This window comes from Pygoscelis adeliae, unplaced genomic scaffold, assembly GCF_000699105.1.
Source record: "Pygoscelis adeliae isolate BGI_AS28 unplaced genomic scaffold, ASM69910v1 Scaffold138, whole genome shotgun sequence".
Lineage (NCBI taxonomy): Eukaryota > Metazoa > Chordata > Aves > Sphenisciformes > Spheniscidae > Pygoscelis > Pygoscelis adeliae.
In genome coordinates, this window is record NW_008825265.1 from 394,907 (window position 1) to 420,159 (window position 25,253).

A 25,253-nucleotide genomic window follows, 5' to 3' on the forward strand; every position below is an offset into this window, starting at 1 on the left:
TTCCTTCTTAAGAAGCCACCTGGCACCAGATGGTCTGTGCAGCCCTTTGATTACAAATAAAAGTACCTGAAAGTTACATTTATGTCTACTATGTCATACATTTATATTTAGGTATGTCCATTGCTGATTCCTCTGCAGCCTGGCACCAGTAAGAAAACTGTGCTTGTAACCTGATGGCTTGTGATGGAGTGTGACTGAGGGTTGGGTCTGTAGATCTAGTAATGTTAGCTGTGACTGCTCCAGCTGAGGAACCTAGATCCATAGCTGCAGTAAAAGCTTTTCTGCATATGGAGCTGTGTAAACTTCTCTGTGCTGTTTCCCATAACTGGAGAAACAGATGTCAAGGCAGCTCTGATCCCTTTCTGACCCGTAACTTTATAAATTGATCCTATTGCATGCGTCACACCTGTTTAATCTGTTATTTTTTCCAAGACCTTGCAAAACCAGTCATAGAAGAAAGTGATCCGTCTTGGGCCAGTATGACTTCTGGTATTATGCAGTATTTACTAAGTACAATTAAAAAACAGTTAGAAAAGATAAGCCCAGTTACCTGATTCAGTGTGGAAGTCCAGATGCATCTCTTCCTAATAAGCACACATCGTGCTTGACACACACAAAGCACTTACTCCCTTTCTAGCACTGCACCACGTCCCTGTCCCTACCTGCTTTCTTACCCTTGCTTTTCCTCCCTGTTGCAGAGCTCAAACATAGGAAGTCAGCCACTAGGAATCCTCCATTAGCCTTTTTTCTGTCTTCCGGTTATTGCATATGTCACTTTATCTCTCCGCTAGCCTTGAGGAGGATGAGCAGCACCAATTCCTAGAAGAAAAAAACTTCTGTGGCTCAGTCATGGGAGGGTGAGATGTGTAGTCTCTGGCTCTGCTGCAAACATTGGGCATTATTTTTGAGAAACCATTAGCCCTGGTCACATACAACTGTGTCATTAAATGAATTAGTGCTTGTAAAGGGCACTGAAATCGTTGGGTGAACATTTAAAAATTACTTAAAAATTGGGCTAAGATTTCCAGTTACCTGGTGAATTAGACACCCATTTTAAATAAGAAGTTAAAGGAAAAAGGTTGTCCAGATATTTTGAATAGCTTTGAAAATCCCAGCTGTTATAATTAATACATTAGGAAAGCATGTAAGTCAGTGTGTATGCATGGTCTGACAAATGAAGAACTGTGACTTCAACTCCAGGAACTGGATTGAAGTCCCAGTGTAAACAGTTTGGTCAGCGGTCTTTCCTTCCTTGTCACAGTCATGTGAAAAATCAATCTGTGTCATCTAACGCTGTTGTACTTGGCCTGTGACTTGTTTTTATTTTGCTTTTTCACTTTTTGTAAAATAAAATGTTAAAACTTGCAGCAATACATTTATCTTTGTGTGAAAGCAGTGAGCAAGTGCTTTCACTTGTCATACTCTTCATCGGATCTTAACAACGTTGCTGGTGCCTGACAAAAGGTATTTTTATCCTAATTTTGGATCTGATTTGAGGAAAAATGAACAGCTATGTACAACTTATAACAGATTTTTCCCTGTATTGTTACACATTTGAAGTCTCAAGATTCTTTCACCACAGGAGAAATAGGAGAACTAGAGTAGTATTAATCGGTTGTATTGTATTTATTCTTTCGTGTAATGAATGTAATGTCATGTGAATTCTTGAGCAAATAAATGGATGTGCAAGCCAAGGGTCAGCAGTTATGCATAATGATAAGTAAAAGCCAGCTGAATCCACATGTTGCATCATTCATTATCCAGTGATAATTCTTGTAACACATGTGAAGTCAAGATGACTTTCTTAGGCAGCAAGACGAACAGAAGCATTTCATTTTCAACATAGCGGAGGAACATGAGGACTAGCAGGCAAGACTACTGAGCTAACCACGGGTGGCAAGTAGTCCTAAGTTCATCTGAAACCTACCATCATCGTCACAGAAAGGGGCCACTTTTAAGCTTGTGTGGCCAGGCCCTTTGTGCCCTCAGGCTGTTTATTAAATTAAAAATCAGGTAAAATTCTTTTGCAACATGTGCAGTGTTTGCAGTTCATATAATATGTTTGTATGCTTACTGTTAAATCTGTTACAGTGTAATGCGTCTTCACTACTGTGTTGTATGCATGAGTGTAGTTATGCACTGGATTGAATTAGAATAATGTTGCATGCACTGTTTGTCATACAGCAGTGTCTGGACTACAAGGCTGCGTGTTCATTGGTATCTAATTGAATGCAATCAGTTTACTGCATGCAGCTTCAGAAAGTCACACCTTCCCGTGTCGCGTAAAACATTCTATTGCATGTTGTATTAATAGCAAGTCAATAAGAGGACTGAAATACTTCGTATCAGCAGTGGACCCGAATCCAAACTCTGATCCCAATCCTCTCCATGAACTCATTTGGGCTGAAAAATTTGAAAGAGACTCCTCTCCAAATGTGGGGCCTGAACTTTATTGGTTGTGAAAACCAAACCCATTTATGCCAATATCTCAAGCTTCTGGAGGGGAGATGATGGAAATTCAGACTTTAGAGCTGGGTTCGAGTCCAATGCCAAACAATATGAATGGAGTTCAGTTGATGCAGTGTTTCTTTCAGCCGTATCTGTATTCTTTGCAGAAATTCACTGTCAGCAAGCATCACTGAAAAAAGGATGGAAGACATGGAAAAGGAAGAATGTTTCCTCTGTGATTTTTGAAGGCGGATAGGTAACGTGTTATCTGCAGTGAATTCTGTATTCAGTCTCCTCCTTAACATGCTCTCTTGCTTGGAAGGTGAGTGTGGTTCACCCCTGCTTTCTGCTACATGGACTCTGAATGTGGGGTAGTGCTTAGGGGATGGTGCTTAGGGGGTGGCAGAACACGCATACGCACACTGCATCTGGATACAGAGCTGTACGCAGGAGGGGGTGTGAATGAGAATCCTCTTTCCTTCTTCACAGTTACTTCAGGGCCAAATCTCTGGGAAGCACGGGGTGCTGACTACTGCTCAGTTCACCAGGAAGCAGGATTTCCAAAAGTGGATGGGGACATCCTTATAATTCGTACAGCACACCTCTAAGTGGGACAATGACAGCTACAGTGCCTGATACTGTCAGAGAAGAATTTACATTTGCTAGTTTAGCTGTCATTAGCACAGAAATGGGTTAGAATAAATAGGGTATTGTATGCTTAACATTGAAGTCTTTCTTTTTCCATGCAGTATTAGTGGGGAAAACGTTAGCTAGAATTTGGATTAATTTGACTGATATATGGTAACACAAAGCCTGAGTGAGAGTAACTAATTGAGCTCCCCCATTCCACTTACCTTTGTGAGAAAGCGAAGAGCCTCTCAGGGGATGGGGAAGGTGGAGAGTTGAAAGCCAAATGGTCAGGGAAGCAGTTATGGGTATAGCTGTACACTGGGTTTTCAGAAAGCTGATAACTCCACATGGTTCTGCAGAAGCAGAAGGACTGAGGCAGAGTGGTCTTAACATATTTTAAATGCAAATTGCAATGCAAAGTTAACAACTGCCTAGCACCTTGGAAACAGAAACACGCTCAAGTTCTTCTGCTAATAGCACCTAGCAGCTTGATCACACAGAGAAACAAAGACATAAGGAATTTGAGTGTCTTTAGTCACTCCAGTGATAGTGACTTAGTCACACCAGACAGTTCTTTACCACTGGATGATGGTGAAGTCCAGTTGGCAAATACAGCTTGTATATTTTTTGTCAAATACAGCTTATACATTTATAAAATGTCATATAAATTATGGGGTTATTCAAAAGGGCAGTGTTAGAACTTTAATCCTCTAATAAAAAAAGAGGTTTTGGAAGATATCTATCTCCAAAGTCCTGCTTTGGACATCAAGCCAGTCCGGGGTTAGAGAAAAATATTCATTAGACTACATTTTTTCATTTTACTTTGTAAGGTTTCCTATGCCTTCCTTTGATACACCTGCTATGGGCTACTTTTTGAGAGAGAATATACTATAGTAAATGACCTGAGGCTGGACCCAGTTTGGATGATCTGGGTCATCTACTATGATCCTGATTTAGCAACAGAAGACCGTTTTAATTTCTCTCTCTCTATCTCCCTGACCGCTACTAGAATAAACAGCTAGAGACTGGGCTGATTGGAAAAAAGCCTGAAGGTCACAGAAGCAGTTAAAGGATTGGAGCTACCTAACAGACCTAAACATCCAAGTACATTTTTCTTTAGTTTTTTGGTATCATTGACCTCATTCTTGACAGATGGAGGGTTGTGCAGAAGGAAGGCTTTTGTAGGTGTGCATTCAATGTCAAGGTCTTGTATACCCCCACTTTATGTTCATAAAAGCTGCAACCAATATTTTAAGAGGTTTCCTCTTTGAAAGGTACCCCAAATTTTGGACCAAGATTGTCAGAGTCTAAATAATGGTTAATTGCAGATATATATGACTGTGTTCGCAGCAGTGGAGGAGCAGCTGTATGCCTCTTTGGCATTGCCTGTTGGTGGCATACATTTGCCATAGCTGTAAGGAGAAAATGGATATGTTTGCTCCAGGTTTGCTAAGCACAAATCTGACTGTGTGCGCATGCAGAGTGAAGAGGTATATCTAAATAACGTGTGCTACTGCATAAACAGTTTCACTCTACATTTCTAAAAATAAGACCATTGTTCAGAACTACTGTATTAGGAGAAGTCATCAAGATTAGGTAGACTTCTTTGTTACTGATGAATGAAACAGAGTTTCTGAAACTTACTTGCATGTTATAAAAGAAGGTACAGATTGTATTGAAATTGCCTCAAATATTCATTAAAGTTAGATCATCTATAAATACTGAGAACAGAGCTGTCATTGAGCATACCAATACATAAAAAGTTTATTCGGCAGTAAAAGCAAAGAGTCCTTTCAAGTGCCTTGACTTCTGTTAGCAGGTTGATGTAAGTCTCACACTGAAGATGCAGGAGCGTAAGAATAACAACCATTGGATAGACAGCATACTACATACCTAATTGTACGTGGTACTCTGTGTCTAACAGTTGCCAAAGCCAATCCTTTTACTGTGTAAAGTTGATTCAATAAACCAAAAATGAAGTCGGCCAGCTTCCTTTCATTTTCTGCTTGTAGATTTTCTACATGTGAAAAAACTCCATTTCAAGAAACAAAATGAGGAGCTGAGGGGAAGAAAAGGAGGAGTCGTCGTCTCCTTGCTCTACGAGTGACAACAGCTTGCATGCCACGTCTACTGATGTCACCTTATTCCACAAACCTTTCCTTCCAGGCTTTCCGTCACTTGTGTGGTCAGGACAGGCTTCATTTTGGTCAGGCTGGTGTGACAAAAGGCATCGTTTGGTCTCTGCGCCACTTTCTGGGGGGGCTCCCCTGCCGGGGTGCTCCCTGCATGGTACTCTGAATTCGTGGCAGTAGGCTCATCCACGCCACACAGTTAGCCTCCTCTTCCTATCCATACTCTCTGTTCTGTTTTCCTTAGCTACTTCTCCAGCCTTACATCTTCCAGAGATGGTCAATTTGCAATTGGCATTTAAAGTTCTGTAAACAGTAGTATACTGGTTTAGTCTTCAGAGCTTGTGAATGTCCTTTGTGCTGCTTCAGACAGCACACGCTCATTTTGTCTGTTTTGCAAATGAACAAATAATATTTCAATTATTAAACAGATTTCTAAAAATGTATTTTTGGTCTCCGTTTTTTTCTTTTTCAGCAGCAAGTTATTTTTATATTTGGTATAGACCTTGTTTCTCCTCGGCAAATACTGGTACAACACTTGGTAATGATTTATAAATTATTTTAAAAATTGTCAGGAATATAATACAGTTAAGAAATAACTATGAGCCTTCTGTACAATTCTTCTAGACATGCCATGCTTTCATTTTAAAAGTCCATCTTTTGATGTCTCTTTTTTTAACCTGTGAAGCCCTACGCTTTGGAGGTGGCAAAGATAAACTTGGGAACTATAGAATACTAGAAGATATTAACAAGAGAATATTGGTAGTTTTTGAGTCTTGTCATACAAAACATTTCACGCTAAAAACTAGTCACAGTTTCTCGTCTCAATATTTGAGATGGCTATGCTTTTTCCAAAGATGTTGAGAAAATCTGTGCAATTTGTATGTGCCTGTCATTTCCCTGAAATATTGAGTTCCAGAATTCTGTTTTTTAATCAATTAAATTGTATTAATTAAAACCAGCAATAACAAAACCTAGCATCACAGCCAAGAATATCATTGAAACAACAAGGGAGGGTATTTTCATGTGATGGTGTTTCATAGAGGAACAGATTTGAGCTTCCTGAGTGGGCTACTTTATATAACAGTCAGAGTAAAATATGACTAAAGCTATGAAAAATATCAGGGCATTAGCCTTTTTAATGGAACAAAATGGCAATGTAAAATGTCTTTTTTTCCGTCTCAGAGAGATGTCGTGTCACTTTAAAGCAGAATAGGTCAGCCTCGGAAAATGCATATTGGTAATTTTTCACTGGATACATTTGCATGCTGAAATTATATTCCAAATACACAACATATTTTGTGCCAAGAAAATGACTCCACAGTATGACCATCTGCAAAGCAGAAAATACTCTTGGACAGATTTGGAACTCAGCATGTGGTCCCTACTGCAGACAGTGCAGTAGCTAATTTTACAAGAGATCAAGATAACTCTACACTGGTATATATCTGAGCCTAGCTAATGAAACAGCATGTGCCTTAGAAAGGTGTAATATGTGTCTATGTCGAATAACTTTCTTATTGGAAAGGAAGCAAATGTAGTCACTTGCAACTTTTCCAAACTCTGTGCAACTGTTTAGCCATGCAGATATGTCCAGAACTTCTGCTTTTGCCTTCCTTAGACAAGCATTTGCATGCACAAGTCAGGTACGGCACACTCAACCTAGCAGCAATATCTATTTCTGGGTTTGATTTGTGGCTCAGGTGTTCGTACTGCAGAGGCATTTGCAAATTTGATTTGCTGCAAAAAAAGCTTACGTCTGCCCTACGCTGCCTGGCAATGCAAGCTAGAAAGAAGTCTTGAGCATGTCTTTTCCACATCACCAGGCTATCTGTGTAAAGACCCTCCCAGAAAGGATCTAGAATATTCTGAACAGAGAGATCCAGGAACCTTCCCCTGGAAAATGTACATATCAGTGCGGTGGCAGATATTCAGCCATCCTTTTTCGTCCTGTTTTCATCAGATAATTCTTTAAGACTCCTTAACTCCCAGGTGGGAAAAGTACTGTGCCTTTTGTTGCAGGTACACAAAGCGTTGTTGCCAGGCCGCTCTGACCTTTCCTAGGCAGAATTGAATATCTTTTCTGAAGTTCCCAGCATTTTCACCAAAGGCTTTGTTAACTTAAACCCTGTAGTTGCTTGAGTACATTTAGTATTCACAGAGTTTCAAAAACCGAAGTTAAAAGAATTGTTAAATTCAAGTTCTGACGTCCTGCCTCATCTGATGTGTATCTCAACAAGCTGTCACCTTTCTCAGGTCCTTCCCCCCACTTCCAGTCTTCCTGCAGACTTTGGGAACAGTGGGTTCAGTAAAACTGAGATATTTTACTAAAAGGAAGACAGGTAGTTGGAAAATCTATAGTGCTTTGTTACTGAGTGAGAGGCTGTATGTCCTAGCTTTTCAGTTGCTTAGTGCTTTCCCTGCTCTGCTGAGGCAGGGGCGTACAAACAGTAACCAAGGCTGCCTTGCCAACCCTCAGCCCCGGGCTTCAGCCTCTTCAGCTGGTGCATTTCCTCTCCTACGCTCAAGTGGCAGTTTTGATCAACAAGGTCCTTGAGTCAGATGGGTCTATTGAGTAACACGCTTTACACATGTCTGATTATCTGGAACTGGCAGGCAGAAGAGGTAGTAGTAAAACCACTACAAATCCCAGCCCTGCACCAGAAAAATAACAAGCTTGTAAACGTTTTTTGTCAGGTGTGGTGGCGTGAAAAATCCCTTTTCTTCCCACCTGCTCCATGTTGCTGCTAGAGAGAGAAGATGGTGGAGGCAAATAGGAAGAGAAAGGAAGATGTCCTGGTTTCGGCAGGGATAGAGTTAATTTCCTTCCTAGTAGCTGGTACAGTGCTGTGTGTTGGATTTAGGGTGAGAACAGAGTTGATAACGCACCGATGTTTTAGTTGTTGCTAGGTAGTGCTTACACTAGTCAAGGACTTTTCAGTTTTCCATGCTCTACCGACTGAGAAGGCTGGAGGTGCACAAGAAGCTGGGAGGGGGCACAGCCAGGACAGCTGACCCAAACTGGCCAGAGGGACATTCCATACCATGTGACGTCATACTCCGTACACAAACTGGGGAAAGCTGGCCAAGGGGGGGCCGCTGCTCGGGGATTGGCTGGGCATCGGTCGGTGGGTGGTGAGCAATTGTACTGTGCATCACTTGCTTTGTGTATTATTATTATTATTATTATTGTTATTGTTATTATTATAATTTTATTTCAATTATTAAACTGTTTTTATCTCAACCCACGAGTTTTTCTCACTTGTGCTTTTCCAATTCTCTCCCCCATCCCACCGGGGGCGGGGGGGGGAGTGAGCGAGCGGCTGTGTGGTGCTCAGTTGCTGACTGAGATTAAACCACGACAGGAAGTTACAAGCAAATTTATTCCTCAAGCACAGTTCGTATCTCTGAAACACAAATCCTTTTTGTGAGATGCAAAACCTATGAGGGATCTCAATGTGCTAATCAGACCACTGGAGGAGACAAAGAGGATGAAGTGCTGGTGATGCCTCTGTGTCAGGAACTTGCAGCCAAAATACCCGGGAAGGTCAGACATACCTGGGGAAGAAAAAGGCATGGATCTGAAAGACAGCGGTGGGCTAGGGACTGCCACAGGCCTGGACTTCCTACCTCATGGCCTCCAAGGGATTTGGTTTGGCACAAGAAAGAGATGGGAAACCACAAGTTTTAGCTCAGTAGCAAGGCTGACGGGATGGCTCTGTATAACATAACGTCTGTTTGCTTTTCCTGATTCAAAGAAAAGCATTTTTGGTGGAGAAGGAGAATATTTGTTTTTCCTGATTACATTTCCAGGAGTAACCTATGTCTCAGTATCATGATGATCAGTGGGTGTGATGCTTGCTGCGCTGTATTTCTAGGATGCATCAGGGCTGCTCTTTTAAACCAACCGATTTTTACTTGCTCTGTAAGAAAAGCTAGTAGCTACTTTAAAACACTTGTTTGGAGTTAAAGAAGCATTGTGTTAGATGTGGGAACTAAATACAAGTGCTGAGCTGTGAAATGGAGCGTGGTTGTAGCTGTGATGGTCTGAGGGCATATGCAAGGCAGGGTTTGTAGTGAGAGGCAATTTTATTAGATGAGCAGATGTAGTTGGGAAAAAAAAAAGAAAAAGACAAGCTGTGGAACAAACAAGGTCCCCTCTAGACCTGAAGAAAGGATTGTGTGCCTGAAAGCTTTTTTGACTCTCTTGCTATAAATCTCACACTTCTTCAGAATGACAGGACTTTAAACCTGCTGCAAGGCCTGTTCCACCCCCACAACCACCCACCTCCAAAAAATAATAAATTCATGCGATTCTTTCAGGTGATTCAAACTTTGGATTGGGCCCTAGGTAAAAACACTCAAGGCATAACTATATAGTGATTACTGATTGCAGCCAGATAAATCTGTGACATTTGCTGAGCCATTTTATGTTGAATGCTGATAGGTATATGACATTTCTCTCCTGACTCGCTTGTTGATCCTGAGCATTCACCTAATGCATAGTTGAAGTATCGTCCTGCACATGGCATAAAATTAAAATAACATGTTTTTATCAAGGTGATGTTTCAAGGTTTTGATTATTTTGACTCTTCTTTAGCTTGTAGTTCATTGTCTCCCATTCTGTTTGGTTTTTTTTTTTTTTGCATAAAGTACATGTTATTTGCATGGTTTTAGGTCTAAATATAACGTTCTGTTAGTCTCAATCCATATTTAAAACAGATAAACAAGGTTTAGAGTCACCTTTACTCGTCCCTGTGCAATCATTCTGTCTTACGGCATCAATGGGACAGGTCTGTTACAGCATTGTAGCTAATGGTCCCAGGAAGGTTTCTGCATGCATGGGAGCAAATTCTAAATACTCACCAGATATTGACTATTCCAATAATAAGTTGCTAATTACTGAAAGGATGTATAAGATTTGTTTGTAGCAGTATGATTTAAAGAGCTTTTGTAGTATACAGTTACTCTCCTATGAGAGAGTATGAATTCAAATTAATTTTCAACATGCATTTCTTTCATTCAACCTGAGTGCGATGGGAAGAATGAAGCAATATTGGAAAACTGAAGTAAAATGTTAATGGCATTAATTTTGCTTACAGTGTAAAAATAGGGCCACAAATAAATTATGCAGATCATATTGAACAAATGTAAATTAAAATTTTGTACATTGCATGTATTGTATACAACATGCACATTACCAGGAATATTTTAGGGTTCTGGTATTATCTGAAGCCAGGTTGTTTTGCTCTGACTGTAAAAGTGCATAGTATAGAAGTGAGAAAAATGGTATTTACTACCCCTTTACATTACAAGAAGGGTTTAAAAAAAAGGTAAAAAGCAATGTTGATTAAAGATGTCTTATGATCAGATTCCTCGTGGCTTAATGAAATACAAAAATGAGACTTGGAAGGAGGTATTAAGACAAATGTTCTAATTTACGGTGAGAAAAGGTCTTTTTAATAGCACGAGAAAACATTTTTATCTTTTGTAGTTCTCAGGATACTCTTCGTTACACTAGCATTGACTGCTTACTGTCTTCTGCTTCACACTGAAGTAATCTAAATTTGAATGGTACCTGTTTTAGCCTTGAGAAGAGCGCTAACTGACCGGCTAATTATCCTCACTCGTGAACAGAAATACAGTCTGAAACTGTTCTCTCCCAGTCCATTTCAAGTATAATGAAGAAACCCACACATTCATTTGCCATAAAGCTTTTTTCTGTCTCTTCAGGGAAGCAATCAGTCGTGTTTGTGAAGCCGTGCCTGGTGCCAAAGGAGCCTTTAAGAAACGAAAGGTATTTTTCTTTTCTTGTAGTGCAGTTGACTGTATTTTCTTAGTTCAACACAGAGGGGACGAGGCACAGCAGGCAGGTGACTTTAAAGCAGCTTTGAGAATTGCAGATCATTAATCATTTAAAGTATTGGCCATTTTCACCCACTGTATGTTGCCTCTTGCCCTTTTGGTCAGGATCTGCTTTTATAGGCATCTAGAAGTATGAGTACATCTAGGGAAAAGATTGTGGCTTGCCTTTTTGTTCCTACTGTAGAAACCCCCTCCTTTTTCTTTTCTCTTTTGTAGATTGCGGGTGGAAGGCTTAAACAAAAGGAATGCCTTTTCATAAAACACACGAGTAAATTGTGGAAATAGGTGCTGGAAGCTATTGCAGAGGCCAAAAATATACATAGTTTTGAAAGGGATTAGATCTGTTCTTGGAGCATAGCTTTACTGGTGACAATTAATGAATTTGGAAATCACTGATTTCTGGAAATGGAGAGAACATACCAGGTGATCCTCTGTTCCCTATGCTCTTTCCATAAACACCTGTGGCTGATGCTCAGTGGCCAGCACTGACAGCGGGTGCAGTGGGCGTTGACCTGGTATGGTTATTACCATGCTTTTATTCTTATTTGTGTGGTAGGAGTTAGGATCTGCAGGCAAGTAGTGGAGGAAGCCTCGGCTCGGCTCCTGCACTGCCTGCTCTTCCAGGGGCCTGCTAGCAAAGCTGGCATTTAATGCTAACTCTAAGGGAAGTAGCATAGAAAGCAATTAATTATAGCCCTCGTGTGTGTTGTTGGGCACAGGAGGAGAACGGGCAGGTGAAGGAAAAGGTCTGCCTGCTTCCTCAGCTGCTCCACCATCTAGGCAGAATCCCAGCAGAAAGGGATGGGACGAAATGCCACTTGTTTGCAATGGAGATTCTTCCCCCTGGTAAAATAAGGCATATGTGACAATGTATGTCACACCATAATTGGAAATTGCCTCAGAAATTAAGGTTGTGGTTCCCCCCCACCAAATTTATCTCATTGGCATTTCTAGATTCTCTGGCTTTTGTTTTCAAACCTGAAAGTAAAGAGGAAAATATCTTTTTCCTTGGAAAGCAAAGTGACGCAAAATATCATTGGAAAAGTAGGTTAAACAGAGTCCCAAGTGCCTAGTGAGACACCTTGCTGTATTACTGGTTTTAGAGGCAATGTTGCTTATCAGTTATCGAAAGGAAATAGTGTTTTTAAAGTAAGTCTACTGACTGAAAAGAAAATGTGCCCAGCAACGAAATTTCAGATACATGTTAAAGACAGATATCTTTTGCCAGGCTGTACTTTCACCATGTTGTTGCCACTAGTGGCTTATGAATTTGGTTAAGGTGGCATGTGCTTCTTGAGGCCAAGTTTTCACACTTTACCTACACTGTGGGCAGGTGATCCTTAGGCATGAGCTGGGAATCATGAGGGTTTAAGGAAAGAAGAGAAACAAGAATATTCAAAAGGGCTTGTTTTAAAGAGAAGTTAATGAAATACTAGTTCTGTAACATGATGAAGTTAAAATAGTGCGGCGCAAATCTTACATACGAACAGTAAGTACGTAGTGTATTTTTAATCAGTTAAACAGAAGGAAAAGAAGCTAAAACTGAATATAAGTAAGCTTTAAGGAGTAAAGAAGCACAAGTCTGTCCATCGTGCTAGGGAGAAAACTTTCGAAGCTTGCAGGCAGCTCAAGACAAAAGCAAACACAATGGCAGAAGAACACTGCCTCCAGTCACAGCTTTGTTTTTATAGCCTAATGACCAGCATAAATATTCACCAGTGCAAGTACAGCAAGTGGAAGGACTTGGTCTGTCATTGCTGGGCAGCCTGATTTTGTACAGGCTGTAGTTACCTGAATGAGGCTACTCTCATGCAGCTGTGTGCTTCCCTGTAGCTGTCAAAGGTGAGAAGTTTGTAAATTTTGCTTTGGCAGCATAACTTGTATTGCTACAAAACCTCCTAAGATCTAGTGAAAGGCCTACAAAAGTTACCAATATTATTACATCCCCTTTATTGCATTCCCACACTTTGTACTTATTCTCTGAGTTAGGAGTAATCTTGAGCTGCATGTTGTACCCCAGCATATGGAGGTTTTAGCCTATGGCTGGGCTTTTACCTACTGCTAAGAAGTCTACAAGCATAACAACACTGTGTATCCCTTTTTCTGAGCATCCCATCAGTATCACTGGAGTCCCACTTTCCATGTGGGAAGGGGGTAGAGTAGTCAGTAGATGCAGAGCAAACAACAGATTTCTTTTCAGGAGCTGAAGCTGTTTTTACAGAATAAGAACATGCCATTTTAAGATACTGACTTAAGGCATTCATCTTAGTCTGCTCACTTGGTCCCTTGGTAAAGAAGAGACTTTGCTATCTCACAAACCCCCTATTTTGTTAGGTCAAGAGTAAATGAATACCTGCTAGCTATGATGATGATGATGATGAGAAGGAGGAGGAGGAGGAGGAGGAGAAGGAGGAGGAGTATAAATGAGAAATTATCTCCAGAGGAAAAGAGCTGTTGCAATGAAATGATCTTTGAAAAGTCAGCAACTTTTTAGAAACCTTTAAGATTTCAGCTAACCCTGCATACAATGAAGGTCATCCCACATAACAGAGAACAAAAACGTGCTTTTCTTTCTCCCCCCTCACAGCCACCAAGCAAAGTTCTTTCTAGCATCTTGGGAAAGAGCAATCTTCAGTTTGCAGGAATGAGCATAATGCTGAATATCTCCACCACCAGCTTAAACCTAATGACTCCTGATACAAAACAGGTGAGTCTGCCATATTAATTTGTGAGGTTTTTGATGAACAGCCTACTGCACAATTATTTGGTGTCTGCCAAAATACTCAGTTGCTCAAAGTTATTATTCTTCAAATATGTCTATAAAATGAAAGAAAACAGAATATAAAGCATAGTAGGAGTCATAGTTTATTCCGGTATTCAACACAGCTTTGATGAATTATTTTCTTGCCACGTTTCAGGTAGCTCGGTTTTGCTCTTAAAAGACCTACAACATGAAATGGTATTTTCTGGTTGTGGGAGTTCTTGTTGGGTACAATTACAAACTTTCAGAGTGTTAAAAGGGATGCATTTGGAGTAAGTGACTAAAGGACTGAATGCGCATCCCCAATTTTGTTGTCGTTCTTCCCATTTAGAGCCTTAAAGGGCGATCTATTCCTGAGACGCTGCTAAAAATACAGCCTCGGGGATTTTGCAGTGAAACGTCAGTCTTTTAGAGAGACAAGGCAGCCTTTTTCAAACAGCCCATTTCTTCTTCTTCATTGTGCTGAGGGTACAGACAGACTTTGGGGAATCACTGCATTGGATTGTGAATGATGTATGAGATGAGAAAAATCCTTGCTCAGGGTATATATAAAGAGAAAGCAGACAGACATGCGTAGTCACTGCTGTGCTATTTGCTGCGAGCCACATACTGCGTTAGGGCACGCAACTTTCTGCCCAGATACAGCTAGAGAGAAAAAAAAAATCCTGCTGTCCTTAGGAGCCTCAGGATTAAAGAATAAGAGAGAATACATACATTGTCTATTAAAAAGCTTGCTGTTTATGATTATGTTTTCATTGATGTATCTTCATTCTTATTCTTATTTAGAAAACATCATCATCTTCTGCAGTGAGCACTGAGACTGCGGGAGCCGCGTTATGGCTGGTTGCAGTAGTTTGGAGCCTTATCATGGGATATACACAGCAGTGCTTTTCATAAGGACAGTTGCCCCCAGTCAGAAGCATAGGAACTTGATGTTAATTAGATCTACTAAAAGAGTGCCAAACCCTGAAAGTTGCCTTGTCTTCAGCTGATGTCAGGGTAGAAATGGAGTTAAACTGGGAAGAATCCTCCCCCAGATGTTTTGCCTTTTCTCTGAGTTGACAAACTGTTTATCTTTCTCTCACATCATTCTTTTTGAGATAGACTTGGTCTGGGTGCTGCAGGCCTGGGAAACGTCTGGTTTCTCAGAGATCCCCAGTCTGGCTGTGGTCTCCCTTGTTTCTTGTTTGTGCTAAGCATTTGATTTGAAAATAAGCATGGCTCAGCAGCTTTGCCCTTTGAGGCCCTACCCAGGAAGATGGCTGTGAACTTCTGTAATAGGCTCTTTTTCCCAGAGGAGCTGGAAGGAAAGAAAAGACAAGACAGTGTTGTTGGCCCTTGGGGTAGCAGGAAAGCAATTGCCTGTATCCCTGCACAACAGTTTTGTGAACATGTTAAGCAGGGATGGGTGGAAGTTGATTTGTTTTGTTTTGTCTATTTGTTTAAAATGCAGATTTGGGTAGACTGAAATGTTTCTAAACTATGTGCCAAGATTAGTGAATCATTTCATTTTAAGCAATGCAAGGCATTGGTAATTTGCCTTGCCTTGTTTCAATATTATGGTATTGGGTGGGTGGGGGGAAATACCCCTGCCTCAAACTAAACTAAACTGTTTAGGTGTGGAATTAGCAACAACAACAAAAAAGCATCTGACCTGAACTGATGGTTTCAAGTACTTTTCAGTGTTCTTAAAATTCGGAAAAATAAGTTTTGAGGCAATCTGAAATAATTTTTATTTTTTATGACACTGAACTAAAAGATCGGGTTATTTGCACAATTCAAGATAGTGACAATATTAAATGTGTAACAAATCTTCACTAGTTCATCTCTATTGTTTGGATCACTTCTTCTTTATGGGAAAAAGAGAAGGAAATCCTCACTGACAAGTAAGGGAATGATGGTTCACCACTAAACACTTAAAAATTAACCACATCTTCAAAGGCTGCTGTGGGACAAGCAGGAGTATTGAAAATGAAGCACGCTTTACATGAAAGAAGCACTAAAAATAGTTGTCAACCCTCTCTGACTTGGTGAAGCAGCAAGATCCAGAGAAACATATGTCAGGCTTTTTTCTTTCCAAGGAAGATAGTTGCTAGTTCAGGTCTTTAAGATGCAGGATGGGAAAACAGCCCAGAGAATATCGTTTTAGCCTCATTTTTTTTCCAAAATGGTTTTCTAAAGTATGTGGTACCCTCTCCAAAGTGACCAATTAAGATCCAAATGACTATTATCACATGCTCTGAGGCACTAAATAAGGAGCCTGTCCTATACCAGATGAATTCCTTGGCATGGCTTCTCTGACTCAAATGATCAAGTGAAATTTTCTTTCAAATGACCTTTTCTTTCTTGGTCGTTACATGGTTTCATTATTAAAAGATTTCATAAGTTAAATCTCAGAATAGCAATGGAGCAGAGCTGTTCTGCTTGTATTAGAGGTTCATAACAACTTGTCTTTTCCCAGAGACATATCATATTAGTTCAAATTGTACATAAGCAAATTGAATTTCAAATGCCCTGGAGTATGCCTGAGATTTTGTCCACAATGCTATGTTGCAGCTAGATTCAAAATTCTGTTTGCATATTGCAAACATGTTGGTGTTTGAAACATACAATGACACAGTAGGTATTGGAAGCAATGTTAGGATCCTTAGCTGGTGTGCAGATTGGCATGATTTCATTGATTTCACCAGAGTGGCATCAGCAGAAAAGTGTTTTGATGAATAGGACCTTTGCTCCATTCATCACTATCTGTAATAAAGAAAGTGAGCTTTAGCAGGTTAAAATTTCTCCAAAGATACCGAATGACAGAACTATATGATTTACTGGAGTTCTGAGCACATTTAGCAATTTTACCATGTCCTGCTAGGTTTTAAAGAACACCTAAATAGATACATTCATCCTCAAGTTTGTTTATGTTATCATGCTACTCTTTGCATTCCTTGTAGGTGAAATGCAGAGGTCATTTTGATCTTGGTTTTGGATTTTCATCCCCATACAAACCAAAGAAGAAATCAAAGGGGTAAACTGTAAGAAAACCTACTGACTCACACTTATTCTTTCTGATCCATACAGATCATAGCAAATCACCATATGCAATCTATTTCCTTTGCATCTGGAGGTGATCCGGTAAGCATTTCTTTAAAGCTTTCCCTCATGTAGATATTGCTTTATGAGGACTGTGTGACAAAATTTATTGCATAGCTTACTGAAAGAAAAATATAACCACAATAGCTCCTGTTTCTTGTTTCATAAATTCTTCTCGATTGTTGCTATCAAACTCTTTTTGAGGGAAACGACTGACAAGCAGTCATAAATCCTTCTCTTTGAATGACTGAAACGAAAAGTATCAAAGGGCTGTGAGCATTCATATAATAACTGATAAGCAGGGCTCTGTTTTTCAGAGTAATGTAGTATAGTCATATGGGTATCGTGTGAATTTTTGTCCTGACTGTTTTCTATTTTGTACTTTTTACAGTAATAGACTATGTTGCAGTTATATTTATAGCAAAGTATGCATTTATTTTTTTTCTTCTCATCTTTAAGTGTACATTGAGAAGACTGTGCTAAATACTGCCTTCAGGTATATTCACTACGCTCATGCAGCTTGAAGACAGGCTTTCAGGAAAAGCCCAGATCTTTCTTTCTAGTTTTGCAAAGCTTTCAGATACACCTACACATTTGGTTCATTTAGATCAAAGGGCAGACTCCTGCTTGTTGCGCTTTTCCCTGTTTTTATAAGCAGTCCATCCAAAGGCATATTAAATGTACTTAAAAAGTATTGGCCACCCAGGAAGCAATGGGAGAATTATAAAACAGGGACATTGCTCACCTCTTACCTTAGAGGTTTGAAAGCTTTTAAACCTAGATTAATTGAATGAGTCTGCCTTTTCCTCCATCATACGGTTATCTGTCATTTATCAGTCATCTGCTACAGGTAAGCCAATTTCTAGCCTGCTTTGTGAGCCAATTCTCTCAGTTCAACTCTGTTAAGCTGAAGATCCTTGGCACCTTCTCTGTTCATTTCACTATCCTCAGAAAACGTAAGGGCAAAATTCAGTCTTAGTATAGCTCTGCCGAGCCCAGTTCAGTTCCAGAAGGGAAAAGGACACCATATCATAATAACTTGGGGAACAAAAAATGGATCAACAGCAGCTTTGAAATACAACAGATTGCAATGGATGCTGTAAATGAACAATTCCTGAAGTGGGCAGAGGAGGGATTAGCACAGTTCCCTGCCTCCGTAAGAAGATTCTTCGTTCCCCATCTGCCATCCCAAATGCTAAGTCCTGGAAACACCATTGCACACTGCCCACTGATAGAGGGATTTACCAGGAAAGAGGGGAGGAGCAGCAGTAGAGATTGGATTTGGAGTAAACAAGCTCGTCCAAATGTTTTAGAGAGATAAAAATCATGCTACTGAGTCAGTGAGCTGCCAGAGAAATCAAATTGCATGGTGTGAGGGAGCCTACAAGAGACAGTGAAATTGTAAAGTTGCATTCCAGATAAGACCACTGCGTGGTGATCTCATTCTGGGGGTGGAGAGGGTAGGTATAAGTATCTAATGACGCTCTACAGGCCTGTTGCAGTGGGCTAGTATCTGGCACAACTTTAAATCAAAAGCTTGTTCATAAAGCAGGTGGTTCCTTTGTCCTGCATGCACATGGAAGAAGACAAGATGCAAAGATGTGATTTAAGTCACAGCTGTATTAAGCCATCTGAGGGTCATCCAGACATAAATTTCATCAGCCCTTAATTATTTCCACTTGGTGGAGGACTGCCAGCACCAAACTGTATCCCCCAAACACAGTTGGGCTCCAGCCTGTAAGCTCATCTCCTCATATGAGATTTAAAATGGATGGAGAAAGGCTGTAATGAACTAGGAACTCAGATCTGTGCCCGTGTTTCTTCAGGAAATATTTCCCTTATTTTGAATTTTGAAGTTTGGTTTATTTAGAAGCGAGACTGCCCCACTTCTCACTCCATCCACTTTTCTGCTCTGGGTATCTGCCACACGTTCACGCCAGCAATTAGCTTTGCAACTTTCTTCCCACTCCCTAAGCGTTAATTACCTTCATCATTCAAAATATATCCACTGGAGAAGTGTTCCACAGTCTTGGAGAACAGCTTGAGTACCATATATATTTTTGCAATATTCCCCTTTGCAATGAGTCAGACAGTTTCTGGCTGTGTCAATACATGGGAGCTTAAAAATCTCTCCACCAATCCTTTTACACACCATTTCAGAATAATTTTTAGTTCACTTCCATGACTGTGTTCTGGATCTGCTTTAGCTTTCTTCAGTCCCTCCTTATGATACACTAAACATTTTTCATCCATAGTCATTTCAGGTGGCTGTTTCCAGGCTGCTAGACAAGACATCTGTTTTTGGAGATGCCTGCTGAAATTTCAGAGAGGCAGATCTCATAAGCTCTAATAAGGCAGGTCTCTCAGAAGTTCCTGAAGGCAGTAGTTTTTCAGTTTCAGCCCTGCCTCCAAATTTTAACACCACAATGCAATTTCTTTGAGGAGAAAATCATAGCTCATTCATACTTGTCTTCAGTCCTTGAATGTCAGGGACCACTTTGCTGCAACAGCCCAGCCCTGTATCACCTTTTGATGGGAGTCTTCTAATTTAGCCACTGTGAAATGTGCCCACCTTAGGTCCTTGATTGTTTATCATAGTCAACTTGAATGTGGGAGCTTTAGATGAAATAAAGAGTAGGTGGTTCCAGTCTCTCACACCCACGCTAGCTATAAGGTAGATCTATGATTTACTCAGGCATAAATGTATTCATTAGCTATGTCTGTTCTAGTAAATAAAATGATCTGTGGCCTGTTTTCTGGCCCCAAAACTAAACAGCACAGTGCAATTTACGTCCACACATTCATTCTCTTCCCTCCCAGTGGTCTTTTGTGATCGATGCCCAGCATGTGCTGGTCCCTCGGAGAGTTTCAGAGCATGGCGTGGGAAACCAGCACAGCCAGGCAAGGGAGAGTAGCAACAATTAAACAGGATGGACAACTGTGAGACAACTCTCAGGCCTTTACCTTTGCCTCTGTTTTATTTGCTACTATAGACATCACCACTTTTCTCGTTTCCTTACTTGTTGATATGCATCATTACTTCCACGCAAGTCATTGCCCAGACACTATGTCACTGGATGCTTAAGAAATTACTGGACAAAATGCTAGGGCTATTCTTCTCTGCTCTGCTTTTTTTACAGACCAACCTCATTACTGCTGTGTCTGAGTGCCTCCCAATAGTGCATTAAGTGATATGGCTACACATCTGTCACCAGAACCACGAATGTGCTTCATCATTTCCATTGCCCTCTCCTTAGGAAGGAAATTGTGTATACATGCAGCACAGTGATTTGTTTTGGGTGGGTGGTGGTGGTGTGCACTTGCATTAGAGAAAGCTAAGCTAAAGAAGTCTGTCTTTTAACTGAAGATTGGTGTTTGTTATGACATTAGATCTTGACATAATTGTCAATGGTCTTGGATCAATCCCCCGAAAAGGCTTTGGGTAGATTTATGCTGTAGCCAGCTGTAGCATATCCTATATATACCTCAGTTAGGTTTAGCTATACCTGACTAGCCAGGCACGTCAGGAAATATCAGATCTGACCAGGACTTCCTGATCGTGTCAAGGATATATGGCATTTTCCAGATGTGCCAGCAGGCCTCACGTTTCCTGGAAGCACTGGCCTTTCTGTTTCATCTGCACAATGATAGAAGTCTGTGCTGCTTGTGCACAGGAATGTGAGGGTGGCAGGAAAGCAAGCAAAAAATCTCTAAAGAAGTCAGCCTGCTCTTGCCAGAAAACCCACCTGGCATGTGGCAATGGGGATGGCTGGGAGCAGCCCATGGGCTGGGGGAGAGCGTCCTGGGAGACTGCTTGTCACAGCCAAGCAGTAGCTGAGCACCTCTGTGCCATATGGCATTGTAGTCAGTAAAGTAAACACACCTGCTTGTCACACATGAATAAATGCCACTGCTCAGTATTTCTGGGGAGCAGGGCTGTTACTCCTACTCTTTCTGCCACAGAACCAGTTGATTATTCATGTTCTGAACCAAAATCTCTGGGTAGTTTGATGATAAGGACTTGTAATTCTACTCCCTTCTAAATGAGGCCTGATCCAAATCCTACTAAATTTGTTTAATTGATTTTCAAAGGCCTTGGAAGAGACTTTTAAGTTCTGCTGGGATAGATCACTCTGGAGAAAGCAAAGTGGTGGGATCAGTACCAAAACCCATAAATGTTTTTATGGGGTTTAAGTAGTATATAACTGTAGAGCAAAACATGTCATTTGAGGCTCTACCCACAGCAATACGCACACTCTGGACTGTGATCTTTTGCTATGATAAGTGCAAAGATTTTTTGCATTCATTGTAGATATCTTAATTTTTTGACAGGATACAACTGACTATGTTGCATATGTAGCTAAGGATCCTGTTAATCGGAGAGGTAAGTTAGACATATCTATTTGGCACCTTTTTTCCTTTGACAAACATGAATTATTCATGGTATAATTCAGTTGATCTCCCCCCCCCAAAAAAAAAAAAAAAATGCAGCCCAATAAAAAGATTGCCTTTGACAGAGTCATGGAAAGATTGTGTAGCAATAAGGAACAGCCATGTGCAATTTGGTTCTCACACTTGGAACAGGTCTTGCCTGTAGTTCATCTCCAAATATCGCTTGGATTCTCTTCATCTCTTAAATCAAACACTTGCCTTACTTGGCTGCGTGAGCTTCTAGGCAACAGCTAACTCTTACCTACACCCAATCACTATGCAAGAACTAAGCAGTCCTCTGATTAAGTCCTCCGATGAGGTGGCTGAATCTGTTAGGTCTTCTCAGTACATGCCTAATTCTTCCTGGCATAAGCAGATCCTTTATCAAACACTGAGCTTTCGAGCCAGCTTGCTGGAGGCTGTAATCCTCTTTCTCAGTGAAGTTTTATTCAAGGTTGTATTGCTTTATGAGCGATCAGTCAGGAACAGGGAACCTCTTGTTGATTGTCTTCAAAGACTAAGAACCAGTTCAGATTCTCAAAAATAAAAGTAAATTATAAAAAGTGTAAATTACAGTCTGAAATAATAGGTATAGAAAACATTTCTGCTTGTAATGCAGAAAGCATCACTAGGTCTTAATGCTAGATACAAAGTATTGTATGATGTACCTGAGAATCTATTTATTATTCATAGATTCATAGAAAAAAAAAGACTAGCTCCAAAAAAGACTCAAGCACTTCCAATAGGATTTCTGCAGAATTCAGACGCTTTAACTCCAAAATGCCAACCCTACAAACCCTGAGCTGCCACCTTATCGTGGGCACAACTAATTCAATAGCTTCCATATTTTGTCACCTTTAATGATCTTAGATACCTCAAGAATCTGTTGTGTCCATATGCAGAGATGTCCAGACTTGAGAGCATTAGCTCATAAATAATACCTGCACTAAACATAGTAATATGCTGAATATTAGTGAAACACCTAGAAAATTTATGGAGAGTGGGAGGTAGGGAGATAGTCCAGTTCTTTGCCATGCTTGCTATGTTCCAACATCATGTGTCTCCCATTAGAAAGGCTCTGGCATCAGACTGTAGGCTGTGTGGTGCAGAGCTGCTCTTCCACCCCTCCTGCTTTAGCAGTACCCTTCTGCTAAACCAGACTGATTTAGTTGTACTGAGAGATCTCAGTGGCAATGTAGTGAACCAGCATCGCAGACCAGACGTTTGCACTGTAGGGTTTGGAGGAGCTCTTGTGCTCTGTTTTCTGTTCCTGTGTGAGTGGATTTTATATAAAAACTGTTTCATGGACTATGCTCCTTATATCTAAGTTGAATGTGTTTAGCCTTAGCTTCCTGTCACCGTTTTTTGTTGAGCTAGTCTATCCTAGATCGAGGAGTCATCTAAGCACCTGGTATTGTCTTCCTGTGGTGTATTTAGTCCAAGTAATTTCTCAGTTTTCTTTAGGAAAGGTTTGACAGAGTGAACCCTGTAGGTCTCCAGCTGCAGTGCACATCCTCCATCCTTCAGATAATTTCTGTTCCTCCTCCTTTCATTTTTCTGCATTTTTTTAGAAGGTAGATGATGCCTGTTATTGTTTGGAGTAATCCAGTATTAATGTCAGCAATCGGTCCTACAGAGGACGCACCTTCCTATTCTTACTTGCTTTTGTCCTTGTCGTTAGCTGGTTTCTCATAGGCCCTTATTGCTGCAGTGAAGCACTGTTCTCTCATGTGAAATTCTTTCACGCTGTGATCTTTAAGCCTTCTGCATTACAGCTTTCCATGGGAACTTTCCCCAGTTTTGTGTGTAGATCAGTGGTTTGCAGATCAGTGACTTTGTATGTGACCAGTATTAAAACACATTTTTTTAAAAGGTCTAGTTTACCAAGGGATCTAGATTGCCCTCTTTCACCATGTCTGGCTATTCTGTCAGTCTTTGTGTTACCTGCAAATTACTTTATAAGTGAGTCCGAATTTACTTCTGTATCTAGTGAAAATGTTACTGCTGCTGTTACTGACACTAGCACTGATGCTGTACTATAGCTTTCACTTGCATATTAGACTAATTTTTTCCCAAGGATGGAAAAGCTCTCTTCATGCTTTATATTCTGGATCTAGCAAGCTAAAGGCTGTCTGTCTTCTGCTGTAACATTCACAAGAAATCATCTCTGTGTGAGCCAAACCTTTCCAACCTTTTACAAGAAGCACATCTCCTACCTGCTGAAAGTCCATTCACGTATCCAAGGAAACAGGTTACTCATTATGTCACCTACCGAAACTACTTAATGACTCATGCTTCATTTCAGCTCCAGACAGGTTTAGCAGTGAGCAATGTAGCCTCTTTAAATCCCCGCTCTAGTTATAGAGTGCAAAAATTATAGCTTTGTTTGGCCTAACTACTTTTGGTCCACGTTCATGGAGATAAGTCTGCACCTTATCTGGGGGCTGATTGTTCACTGCCGCCAGCAGTGGTGCAGAAGGGGTAAACAGCTAATATCCTGCTGCTAGCCAGGGATGTCTACCTCTGTCTTTGAACACATGGAGGTCCTGTTTTTGGCTGCTGAATCCACTTTCAACATGCAGCTAAGGACATTTCCCCTGAATCAGGCATTGCCTCAGCATGCTTGTTGGCACAGCAGATGCTATAAGGTGAGCAGAGAGCATCACTGGATCTGTTTAGCAGGGCAGCACTGTGACTGGTGCCATCTCACGCTGTGTGAGGTGCTGCTGCTGCTGAGGGAGAGATAGCTTAGTGCCCCGGTCATTCCGTACCTGCATAACTGCAGGGTTCTTGGTCCTTTATTCTGGCCTCTTCAGAAGTCTGTCCGGCAGATCAGCCTCTGAGAAGTCATTGCTAAACCTCCTTAGTCTTCCTATACTGCTTTAATTAAAATTATGTCACACAAATGTCACGACCAACCCTTATTTGTAGGACATTGGCATCCAAAGCACTTGATTCCACTGAGATGGACACTACCTGGGTATATACTAAAATGCAGTTTTTCAGCTGAAGAATTTATATTGAGGTTATTAAAGCAGTCAGTAACCTTGAACAAGGTCCCACTGTAGTGTGGCAGGGCTTGGAAAAGAACCAGAGTTTCAAATCCAATCCAGGCTCTAGCCAGTAGACCATGTGTTTGTCCAGCACTTAATACGGAAAATGAACTTGCTTGGGCTTTTCTGAATATCATCGAGGTGTTGTTCATTCAGACCTTTAGCTTCCAGCTCTTAACACCCATCTACGTTCCTGCAGTGTTAGGTGAAATCTTCACGAGTTCGCGTGTTTATGTTGTCACGTAAGATGATACCTCCAAGCCACTCTCTGATTTAAAACTGGGATGGATTTGGCTGCTCAGACAGCTGATAAAGGTTTCTCGGTCTCCCATAGGAAGAGAGCTTGTGTTGCCAGCCTCCCTCCTTACTGCCTCTGTCACAGTGGGTTCCGAGAAGTGGCACATGGGGGAGCGCTGGAGTTAACTGGGGTCCTGGCTCTGTGCTCCCCAGTGATCCTCCGGTTTGCTGGGAGTGTCTTCATACAGACAAGTGGGAAAAGGTACCAGCCCTCTGTATTACTGGAATTGGATCTGGGCACAGGATCTAGGAAGTATCCTAGTCACTGCTCCTCCCTCAGCCTGTAATTTGGGAAATTCTGGAAATTCAAAGGAAGTGAACAGCTTGCAAACTTGGGGTGATTAGTGGAGATAAAATTGAGGAAAGCAAAGAAAGCTTTTTTTGTTGTTACCATCTACTAGTATTTTTATAATCTCAACTTAAAGCTCAGAATTCTCAATAATCTCTTGCATTCAGGTAATAACAAGTGAAATTTTATGAGATTTCCTGTCTGTATGGACTTGTTAAAATTGTGGAACTGATTTGTAGTCTTGCCTACTGCAGTTACACACCACA

At 40.8% G+C, this 25,253-nt stretch overlaps 1 protein-coding gene across 1 annotated transcript in view; it reads left to right on the top strand.

Annotated features, from left to right (window-relative positions):
* The window catches only part of SHC3 (SHC (Src homology 2 domain containing) transforming protein 3), a 58,779-nt gene that overhangs the window by 23,699 nt on the left and 9,827 nt on the right, over nucleotides 1–25,253 (top strand). The window contains exons 3-6 of the mRNA XM_009329600.1: nucleotides 10,941–11,004; nucleotides 13,660–13,779; nucleotides 16,906–16,959; nucleotides 21,250–21,301. Of these exons, the coding sequence (XP_009327875.1) occupies nucleotides 10,941–11,004; nucleotides 13,660–13,779; nucleotides 16,906–16,959; nucleotides 21,250–21,301 (290 nt within the window). The remainder of the gene's footprint in view (nucleotides 1–10,940; nucleotides 11,005–13,659; nucleotides 13,780–16,905; nucleotides 16,960–21,249; nucleotides 21,302–25,253) is intronic.